Below are 12,112 nucleotides of genomic sequence, written 5' to 3' on the forward strand. Positions count from 1 at the left end.
CTAAACACAGTGCCACATTTTCCTACAGTGATAGCACAGCTGAGGAGTCTAATTGCTATATGTTTTAACTAAACTGCTTTATGTTTCTTTTGCTTCAAGTGAATTGCTGGATTAATGATTAAATGGGATGTGGGTCTAAGATTTGCCAACTGGCTTTTTTTCAAAAACAGGAACTAATAAAATTCCTGATCCAAAGCATAGCATTTCATAGCAAACTGGTTTATATTGATCAGGATTTAACCATAATACATGGGTAACTGGCCTTTCACCTTCCTATCCATATCACCTATGGTCGCACAAGCATTCGCTACTAGCTGCATCAGAGCAAGGAAAGGATTGCCCCATTATCTTAGTGCTATGACATTTTTTCTTGCAGTGAAAATGACAAAAAAATGTCCCAAAAAGAAAGTCTTAAGGCTGTGCCATATCTGTAATAACTAGTGCAATAAGGAAGATCTCCATTTTGCGTGGAGTGTAGATGGCATTCAGCTGCACTGCCCATCTTGACGGCCCAAAATGGAACAAACAGAGGGGAAAATTTTTCCAACGGTGCCATCTATATTTGGAGGATATAAATCAAGTACAGTAAAGTACAGTATTTTACAAAGCTTTCTTTATACCAGAGAAGAAACAAATTATATATGCAAGAGAGCAAAAAGGAGTGAGAAGCTGTCCGACATTTCAACTAGATTCAAACCCAACCCATCAATGCTGAAGATGCACTTGTAAGACCAGCGCTGTACAGTTTAGCTATACAGATTGAAGTAAGTGGCTTTTTGGAGCTTGGAGGCAACAGGGAGGCTTGGAGCAGCTGCACAGCAATGGGTTAAGACCTTTTGAATCTCCACCAGCCAGCCGCAGGTGTTTGTTAATTTAGGGTTCCTTCTGCGTGTGGAAACTGCTAAGGATTTGCTGCCAAAACCAACTGGGATTTCTGCGCACAGCCATTTGAATTTACCTGCCTGACAATTAAGAGTCCCCAAATCTCAAAAGATCAGTGGGAGAATTGCAGAGTACACTAGCTACCTCCTGCCTGCTGCACAAATATGGTGCCCTGGTGTGTTTCAGCTGTGATTTACACACTAACTGTGCTTCATTGGCCACATAATTCCTTTTAAGCTTGATATTGGAGCAGAACCGGATCCCCTTAATACCCTTGTTAGGCAGGGGTATTAAGGGTTATGGAACTAAGGCGGGTGTATAGAGTTAAGATACAGATCTAATTGAATGGTGGAACAGGCTTGAGGGGCTGAATGGCCTACTCTTGTTCCTATGATGAATGAAAGACATAGTAAGGAGATACGAACCTGAAGATGCACACAGAGAGTAGCAAGGTTAGAATTCTTCTCATCTCCTTGTCAATCCCCACACACAATGCATCTGCATCTAGGGACCCTGGACACTACACGTTCTATCTAAATCTAATAACAGTTATGCGGGTACTCTGCCCTTGGGTTGCATCCCGTATCATCTGTAAAATAAATATATTTTTGAAGCAAAACAGAGTTGTGTGACAGACCTTTTGCATCTAATGCTTATTTTATAGTGACTGTCTCAGCCAACTGTACCACTGGTCACTTTGCTTATAGATTTGAATTTTAAATTATAGTAAAATACAGCCTACAGTAAGGCCATCTCAAGGTCTGTTATCTCTTTACGATCAGGGTAAGAACACAATTGCCACCTCCTCGGCCCACTTACATGTTTCCATCACTTTTGACATTTCAGTCAACAAAATGCCACCAACTTGCATACTTTTGCCCTCACTCGCAAGCATTAGTTCAGCAGGAAGGTCCATCTAGGTGGGTGCTTGTCCCAGACCAGTAGTTTGGTCCATAGATCTGTGTGCTGTATTTGAGCTGGATTCACTTCCACAGAGTGAGGAAACCAAAGCTGTAAACACATACATTGCTTGTCTTCAAAAGTCCTGCAGACTGAGGCTGCTAGTCCTCTTCTAGACGTCTCCATTAGATCTCAGACTAGTAGTGTGGTATGTTAAAACTGAGGGTGGTCCATGTCATCAAGCCATGAGGCAGGACTTGTTGGAAAGTCTGGGTAACCGGCACTGCTACCTGTGGAGATATCAGAAGTAGGCCCTCCTATCATCATTCTCAGGGCATGGCTCATTCCCTGTCCTCCTTGTGCTACAATCCCCAAGTTATTGTCAATATAGCCGAGGCTGTTCATTAAGGGCGTGTGTGCAGGGGCAGAGGCTATAGATGATGGAGACTGAGGGATTCCGTAGGGGCTACTAGCTCTCAGGTCGTGGTACTGCTGTCCTGTGCCATCCACGGTGAAGCCTCCATTCAGTAGCTGTCTGCCAGTCATGTCACTTACACCGCTGTAAATTCCATTAGTGTGGCTGAGTTCAGAGAGTATCTGATCATCTGGAACACATGGCAAAGAAAATAATTAGTGATGTTGGCCAACAACGAACATGCGATAAAGCCTACCTCAGAAGGGAATCTTGTAGCATGTGGTGAAAAGAGATTAACTGATGAAGGTTGTCACTGTAATTACATATCCTTTTATTATATGTTCAAAAATATTATATATGATAACCATGTACATTACATAAAATATAAAGAAGTATACACAATATATTACCTAGTGTAAATGAGGGTTATAGCTCAATTGTTATTTAAAGGTTATGTACCACAACGTATTATATTAAAAGAAAGCTACAAATACTGTAGTACAAACAGACGTGTTAGACCTTAAGACTATAAGAGATAGGAGCAGGAGTAGGCCATTCAGCCCCTCGAGCCTGCTCCGCCATTCAATGAGATCATGACTGATCTGATTTTTACCACAACTCCACTTTCCTGCCTTTTCCCCATATCCTTTGACTCCCTTGCTGAGCAAAAATTTGTCTAACTCAGTCTTGAATGTATTCAATGACTCAGCCTCCACAGCTTTTTGGGGTAAAGGATTCCAAAGATTCACGACCCTCTGGGAGAAGAAATTCCTCCTCGTTTCCGTCTTAAATGAGCGACCCCTTATTCTGAGACTATGCCCCCTAGTTTTAGATTCCCCCATGAGGGGTAACATCCTCTCAGCATCCACAATATCGAGTCCCCTCGGAATCTTATATGTTTCAATGAGATCTCCTCTCATTCTTCTAAACTCCAATGAGTATAGACCCAACCTGTTCAATCTTTCCTCATAAGACAACCCTTTCATACCTGGAATCAACCTAGTGAATCTTCTCTGAACTGCCTTCAATGCAAGTATGTCCTTCCTTAAATAAGGGCACCAGAACTGTACGCAGTTCTCCAGGTGTGGTCTCACCAGCACCCTGTATAGTTGTAGCATGACTTCCCTGCTTTTATACTCCATACCCCTAGAAATAAAGGCCAATATTCTGTTTGCCTTCCAGATTACCTGCTGCACCTGTATGTTGACTTTTTGTGTTTCATGTACGAGGACACCCAGATCCCTCTGTACCGCAGCATTTTGTATATTTCTCCATTCAAATAATATTTTGCTTTTTTATTTTTCCTCCCAAAGTGGATGACTTCACATTTTCCCACATTATATTCCATCTGCCAAATTTTTGCCTATTCATTTAACCTGGCAATATCCCTTTACAGACACTTTGTGTCCTCATCGCAACTTGCTTTTCCACCTATCTTTGTATCATCAGCAAATTTGGCCACAAGACGCTCTGTTCCTTCATCCAAGTCATTGATATATATTGTAAATAGTTGAGGCCCCAGCACTGAGCCTGCTGCACCCCACTAGTTACAGATTGCCATTTTGAAAATGACTCTTTTATCCCGACTCTTTGTTTTCTGTTAGTTAGCCAATCCTCTATCCATGCCAGTATATTACCCCCAACACCAAGAGCTCTTATCTTGTGCAGTAATCTTTTATGTGGCAACTTATCGAATGCCTTTTGGAAATCCAAATATACTGCATCCATTGATTCCCCTTTATCCACCCTGCCCGTTACTTCCTCAAAGAACTCTAATAAATTTGTCAGACACGATTTCCCCTTCATAAAACCATGTTGACTCTCCTTGATTGTATTAGGAGTCTCCAAATGTCCTGTTACTACTTCCTTTATAATGGATTCCAGCATTTTCCCACTGACAGATGTTAGGCTAACTGGTCTATAGTTACCTGCTTTCTGTCTCACTCCCTTCTTGAATAGGGGTGTTACGTTTGCGGTTTTCCAATCTGCTGGGACCTTTCCAGAATCTAGTGAATTCTGGAAAATTACAACCAATGCATCCACTATCTCTGTAGTCACTTCCTTTAAGACCCTCGGATGCAAGTCATCAGCTCCAGGGGACTTGTCAGCCTTTGGACCCATTACTTTACCTAGTACTTTTTCTCTACTGATAGTGATTGCTTTTAGTTCCTCCCTCCCTTTTGCCCCTTGATTTTCTACTATTATTGGTATATTATTAGTGTCTTCTACTGTGAAGACAGATACAAAAATCTGTTCAATTCCTCTGCCATTTCCTTGTTTTCCATTATTATTTCCCCAGTCTCATCCTCTAAGGGACCAATGTTTACTTCAGCTACCCTCTTCCTTTTTATATACTTGTAGAAGCTTTTACTGTCAGTTTTTATATTTCTTGCTAGTTTACTCTCATAATTTATTTTCTCCCTCTTTATTATTCTTGTCGTCATCTTTTGCTGGTATTTAAAGTTTTCCCAATCTTTGGGCTTACCAGTAATCTTTGCCATGTGTATGCTTTTTCTTTTAACCTGATACCATCCTTGACTGCCTTAGTTAGCCATGGTTGGTTCACCCTTTTTGTGGAGTCTTTCCTCCTCACAGGGATATATTTTTGTTGTGAGTCACAAAATATCTTTTGAGATGTTTGCCACTGCTTATCCACCATCATACCATCTAATCTGTTTACCCAGTGCACTTTAGCCAATTCTGCCCTCATTCCTTTATAATTGCCCTTATTTAAGTTTAATACAGTAGTTTCAGACCCAAGATCCTCGCTCTCAAACTGGATGTGAAATTCTATCCTGTTATGATCACTGCTTCCCAAGGGATCCTTTACTTTGAGATCATTAATTAATCCTGTTTCGTTACCCATTACCAGATCCAAAATGGCCTGTTCCCTGGTTGGTTCCCCGATGTATTGGTCTAAGAAACAGTCCCTAATACACTCTATGAACTCCTCCTCAGGGCTATTTTTGCCAATTTGATTTGTTCAATCTATGTGAAAGTTAAAATCGCCCATGATTATTGCATTACCTTTTTTACAAGCCCCCCTTATTTCCTGTTACAGCTCTGTACATCTCTGTGTATTACCATTTAGTACTTACAGGAGTGTTATGACTGTGTAACAAAGTATGTAGTGTAATAAACAGTGTATTACTATACAATAAATGCAAGGATGTTTTACTATTGTAAAAAATAGGTGGCATTATTATGTAATACACAGTGCCATTAAACCATTGAAAGAAAAAGTGCATTATTTTAGAACATAACTAGGAGTGCTATAGATTCTGGATGGGTGCAGCTCCAACAACACTCAAGAAGCTCGACACCAACCAGGGAAAACCAGGATTCTGACCCAGCGAAGATGAAGGAAAGGCAATATATGTCCAAGTCAGGATGGTGTGTGACTTGGAGAGGAACTTGGAGGTAATGGTGTGTTAATTGTATGATTTGTATCAATTGGGGTTAATTGTATTCAGGTGGTGAGTATCGATTGGGGACTATCTTGGATCCTTTTTATAGGAGAGCTTAGCTCGGGTGCACAAGATGAAACTCTGTGAATAAAGGCTTGGAAGCAACTAAAGACCAGGCTCTAATATTATTTCCTTCACCACATGGCTATCTAGTTTTAACATGGTGTCCCCATGCACTTGCTGCCCTTGTCCTTCTAGGTGGTTAGAGATGTCGGGTTTGGGAGGTGCTGCCAAAGACGCCTTGGCAAGTTGCTGCAATGCATCCTATAGATAGTACACACTGCAGCCACACTACGCCGATGGTGGAAGAGGTGGATGTTTAAGGTGGTAAATGGGGTGCCGATCAAGCGAACTGCTTTGTCCTGGATGGTGTTGAGCTTCTTGAGAGTTGTTGCAGCTACACCCATCCAGGCAAGTGGAGGGTATTCCATCACACTCCCGACTTGTATCTTGTAGATGGTAGAGAGGCTTTGGGGAGTCAGGTGGTGAGTCCATGACTCTTGAGACTCTTCCTGGGCTATATTGCAGGGCACCACTAGATTTATCCAGGCACCTAAAATAGGACTTGAGAATTCCTATAGTCTACTCATTGACATTTCTTATAGTGGTATGGACCTCATTGTATCTGTTATTCCCAATGTGTCTGCAAAAGCCTTACTGGAGTCATTACCCATGACTGCAGGGGATAGCCCTGATCCCCAAACAACCACATGGCTCCGAGTCATGAGGGCTGGTATGGTGGAATCCCAAAAAGGATACAAAACAATTAAAATACACTGACCTCATTGCGGTGACTCACCTCTGAAACTCAGCTCACTGTCGCTGAGACCTCCCTCCTCCACTGAGCTTTCTTTCCCGTTCTTTGCCCCTGCACGGCTTCTCTTCACATTCTTGTAATACTGTCCCCATCTGTGCCTGCCAGCGTCCTTCTTCAAGCGCTTCTCCTTGGCTCTTCTGTTCTGGAACCAAACCTGAAAGAAGTTTAAGGATTTTCATTTAAAATTACCCGCTGAATATTACCTACAGAATTTTAGCATTATGTTGGACAAAGTAAGTGTGGTCCATATATATGAAACCTATAACTAACTATACTTTGTTTTATAACCTAATGAATATGTGGTTCCAATGGTCAGTCTAGTATAAGGTAGTGAACTAATAATCTTGTGCATCCTTATTTTCTTTTATTGGGTGAAAACAGCATTTAAAAATTATATGGTAAAACTCAAAAAGGCATTCTTAGTTGACAATTATCCTCATTCATTTGGGGTTAGCATCTTTATCAAAGTTTGAAACTTGCACAGAATATTGATGGTGCAGGATATGGATCTCAGCTCGAGTCTGAGGTTTGTTTTGCTGATGATTAAAATTGACTGAAAACCTAAACAACTGATGTCTCCCTATCAAAGGACAGAAAGTAAATTGAATCCGAAATCAGCCATTTCATATTCAGTTTTCATTTTAGTAGCTTCACTAGTTCTGAGTCAGGCCATGAAGTGCTTCATTTCAGGAGGGGATGATAGTGGTAGGATCAGTCACTAAGCTGCAGCCTTTTCAGATCACCCTGGCCTCTGGGCTGAAAGAGGAAAAACGGCAGGAGTGAGGGGCTAAAAGAGGAAAAACGGCAGGAGTGAGGGGTTAAAAGAGGAAAAATGGCAGGAGTGAGGGGCTAAAAGAGAAGAGGCCATGACTGCTGTTTGGATACATCACTGAGGGCTGCTTCCTTTTCCAGGACTCCATGGCCCATGCATCACTACCTGACCAAGACAGTGGAACAGTCCTATGCCTCCTATGATGAACTGGGTTAGCTGTCCCTCCAATTTACTCTCCTTTTCCTTTAAGGAAGCAGCCCGACTGCAGCTTTGATCATCTTCTTCATGGTCTGCTTGTGATGGAGAACTTACCATAAGGAGAATCATGGCCATGGGCCAGTATTTTAACAATGCCAGGCCTAACACATTGGATTACCAAAGGGAAGGACCACTGTGCCCTCTAATTCCTGATAACACTTAAATGCATAATTCTAACTTAAGTATGACTTTTTTCTTTTGCTCTTTCTTTCCCCAATTTTCTCTTTTACTATCCTGATTCATGCTGGAATAAGGTCCCGTGGACATCTTTCAATACCTCACCAAAGTGGTTGCCCTTTATGCAGGGGTCTGAGCAATGAGTTTTGGCAAGGAGTTTTACAATGGAGGGATTGCAATTGATGTCCTTGGAGAGCGATCAGTTATGGAAACTGTGGCTGAATTTGCCCTCCACAGCCCAGGAATGCCAAGTTCAGTTGTGTCACCCCTATTATCACGGAGACTCCAATCAGATGACTCAGCACAGACCAGAGATCACGCCTGGGACTCCTCCATTCTGAATGGCTGAGTTCAGCACTGGACAATGCCTTTGTCAACTGAGCCATTGGGGTTGCTGCAGCCCATGCTTTTTCCCCAGTTATTCTTGTTTCCAGTCTATTGTCCAATTTTGGACACAACACATCAGCCCCTCTCTATAACATTTTGCAATGGTGCAATAGCAATTCTTTATAATGGAGAAACAATATACAGTTCTGCCTCTATAACAAGGAGCTCACTCCGTATAGCTAATTTGAGGAGAGTTCCAAGGCTGTAAATGAATTGAGGTCTTCTGATGACGCCATAGGATAGGATAGTATAGTGTCACTTCCCCGCCCCCCAACTTCATCAGCTCAGATATTGAATTATAACCGTAAAATATCCCCACATCATCTGTTATATATATAATATATACAAAACTCAATTTTAAATTGCGAATATTAGTAAAATACATAAATGGCAGCTGTGTTGTGGATGGAGCCTTAATAACAGCTAACAGCATTCACAGTAGGGTACAACAGTAGGTGACATTGATGAAAAAACAATGTGAATTATGTAATATAGAATGAGTGACTTTTTCTACAAAGACACCCAAAAACTGTACCAGACTTGGCCCAACATACTCTCCATAGAGTGTTTCTCATTGTTCTAGTTTAGAACCAGCTACAAGACTGAATAATTTCTACCGCAGATATTTAGTCTTTGGATGTGCCTAAATTGTAAGCATTCAACCAAAGTGTGAGGTTATTAAACTGTTTTGTTCAAAGTCACATAGTTGTTTCTGAATTTACCTGAATGATATTGCTCACCTTTTATGAGACAAGATGAAATATTTAAACAAATATCTTTTAGTGAATGTGGGTAATTTTTCATAAAGGATTAAAGATAGAATCATAGAATCATAGAAGTTTACAACATGGAAACAGGCCCTTCGGCCCAACATGTCCATGTCGCCCAGTTTATACCACTAAGCTAGTCCCAATTGCCTGCACTTGGCCCATATCCCTCTATACCCATCTTACCCATGTAACTGTCCAAATGCTTTTTAAAAGACAAAATTGTACCCGCCTCTGCTACTGCCTCTGGCAGCTCGTTCCAGACACTCACCACCCTTTGAGTGAAAAAATTGCCCCTCTGAACCATTTTGTATCTCTCCCCTCTCACCTTAAATCTATGCCCCCTCGTTATAGACTCCCCTACCTTTGGGAAAAGATTTTGGCTATCTACCTTATCTATGCCCCTCATTATTTTATAGACTTCTATAAGATCACCCCTAAACCTCCTACTCTCCAGGGAAAAAAGTCTCAGTCTATCCAACCTCTCCCTATAAGTCAAACCATCAAGATGTGGGAATATAATGGCCTATTTTTCAATGCCCTGCATCGTTATCCCATTCCACCTTGAAAACAACAAACATTTCCCTTAGGAGTGAAAGGGTTAACTGATTCACCGTGTGGCATTGTTCGATCACAATACTGTCATTGGGATGTCACCACTCGCTGTCATTGTGACAAAACTGCTCACTGCACTTGCTTACAAGCCACTTCAACCAAGAACTAGGGGACGAGGTGAATGATAACAAGTAGCATTTTCTGACTTGAAAGAGTTAATAAAATAAAAATGAGCAAAACTACACCCCTGAAAAGTTTTTTTTTTTTACCTGCACAACCCGCATGTCGAGACCCGTCTCTGAAGAGAGCTGTTCCCTCACATGGCGGGCTGGTTTGGGAGATGTTTTGTATGCATTCTTCAGTGTTTCCAATTGCTTGGCTGTAATTGTAGTTCGAGGTCTCTTTGCTCCAGCCTCTGCATCAGCATCTGTGTTAGACAACAAGTTCTTACTAGATCTTAAATTACAGACACAAACGTACAACAGAGCCAATGTGACAAAAGTAAAGTTTTTGTATTAGATATATTATGTATAATGTTAGTGTTGCATCAGCTTATAATGGTATCCACACACTTCCTTGGAAAAGTGCAATGGCTGTCAGTAGATGGTGAGCCTGTTTCTGACCCCCAATAAGCTTTGCTCCTGAATTAATGTAATTGCAAACCTTTGAAGAAGTGATATTTTATACGCTATATCAGCCACACAGCCGAAGGAGCTTACAACTGATATGTCAAATAATACTAATGCCTTCTGTCTGGAAAACATTTTAAGATAAGGTTATGTTTATGCCTGTGAACTGGTGTAAATGTGTGAATGTGTATCACTTGGCAGATGGAGGGTGTCACTTTCTCTTTTATTGGCAAGGTGTGAACACCAAGAGACACGGCCATGAATTTCTGTAAACAATTTTACAACACCAAGTTATAGTCCAATGATTTTATTTGAAATTTACAAGCTTTCGGAGGCTTCCTCCTCCCTCAGGTAAATTTACCTGAGGAAGGAGGAAGCCTCCGAAAGCTTGTAAATTTCAAATAAAATCGTTGGACTATAACTTGGTGTTGTAAAATTGTTTACAATTGTCAACCCCAGTCCATCACCGGCATCTCCACATCATGAATTTCTGTGGCAGATCTTCCACTCGTCTGCTATAACTTCAATGGAAGAACTGTGGAAACCACCGGAAAATGGCATAAACAGCATTTACATTGTTTTTTTCCAGGGTTTCTATGGCCTTTCCATTGCAGTTGCAGCCGACACGATGAAGAACCCCATGGTAGGTCAACCCCCTTTTTCCTGAGCCATTCACACATTGTTTGCTGCGATGTGTGTTTGATAAATACAAATCTTCAAAGGGCTTAATTTTAACATCAAAGAACCAACACTTTTATAATTGACAAGCTCTCTGGTGGTCTGTAGTCTTGTGTTCCACCCACCTTTTACAATGCTTGTGGAATAGAAACTCCATCAATGAATTAATGATTCTCATGTAAAATCAACATCAAAGACCGTGTTTTCAAGAAGTTCCTGAAAAAAGCTGCAAGGAGTTCAGAGATTCTTTTCTTGGTTTTAAACAGAGAGACCAGCTCATAGTCAATGGGTGGAAAATCCAGCCCAGGTATATTGTTGAAGGTTGATCATTGCACTGCATTAGATATCCTGCTATATATTTTTGCTTCTGTACAGTGGTTTCTTTGTAAATAAATCTGAAGAAATGGCTCAGCCTGGACACATTGGTCTGCTGGCATGTGATTTTCTATCTTCTGAGGTGACGGGAAATCATGTAACATTCTCCAGTGAATGATTAGAGACTAATTGTTAAACCTGGGTATGCAAACCCATTCACCATAGAGGCTAAAGATACACATTTTGGTTCATAAGAAACTCAGTCTGCTTATGGAAACTGTCATCTAACCATGGACATGAATAAAGGAGTTGGGGGACAGGGGGAAAGCCCAAACTGTAACAGCAGTGATCTAATAAACACTGAGGGTGAAATTGGTCTTTGACTTCAATGGAAAAGAGTATCAGGTATGGTGTAAAATGTGCTGCCAATTCACCATGAGCCCGTTTTGTGCTACTGGCGAAGACCCGTTTCACACCCACTATCCTTTATATTGGGTGGAGAGTATCCATCTGGCTCTCTGTCAACAAACGTCTCGTTTTCTTTATGTACATTTTTTTCTTTCCCAGTTTGCAATTCTCCTTTCTTAAAGGTACTGACACACGGTGGGCTACTGTTCCAAAAGTGCTGGCTGTCCTTCGCAACGCACCCAAATGGCCTGCTTTTGCTTTCTATGAACCAAACTTGATCTTATGTGTGAGATATCTGGGATAGGAGCTGCAGGTTGAGATATGCACTGGAATAGTATGTCCTGCCCACTGTGTTCTGCATATCTGTCCAAATTGGTGGAAAACAGAATGTTGACAGACCATATAGTTCAGGCTAAAATTACTAATCAAATTGTATTCTAAACAATAAAATTATACAGAGATAATAATCCATCAGCAGGGGAGAATAGTTATACATTGTGTAGCAGAATGAGAGATGGATGATATGTGAGCCATAGGCTTTTGAAAGCTCTGTATCCGTGATAGGGGTACAGCTTTAAGAAGTTGTATAAAATGTCAGAATGACCAAGGTAAGGTGGTATAGCTTTAAGGAATCATTGATCTTAATTGCCTTTAATCAGGAACGACTCCCAGCCTGGAGAGATAA

General features: G+C 41.1%; 1 protein-coding gene across 1 annotated transcript in view; it reads right to left on the reverse strand.

Moving 5' to 3' along the window:
* Positions 1-1,995: 1,995 nt before the first annotated feature.
* The window catches only part of lhx4 (LIM homeobox 4), a 101,230-nt gene continuing 91,113 nt past the window's right edge, over positions 1,996-12,112 (reverse strand). Inside the window, exons 4-6 of the mRNA XM_067989761.1 lie at positions 9,667-9,824; positions 6,464-6,635; positions 1,996-2,387 (exon numbers count right to left, since the gene is read on the reverse strand). Coding sequence (XP_067845862.1) covers positions 1,996-2,387; positions 6,464-6,635; positions 9,667-9,824 — 722 coding nt within the window. The remainder of the gene's footprint in view (positions 2,388-6,463; positions 6,636-9,666; positions 9,825-12,112) is intronic.

This window comes from Heptranchias perlo, chromosome 9, assembly GCF_035084215.1.
Source record: "Heptranchias perlo isolate sHepPer1 chromosome 9, sHepPer1.hap1, whole genome shotgun sequence".
Taxonomy (NCBI): Eukaryota; Metazoa; Chordata; class Chondrichthyes; order Hexanchiformes; family Hexanchidae; genus Heptranchias; species Heptranchias perlo.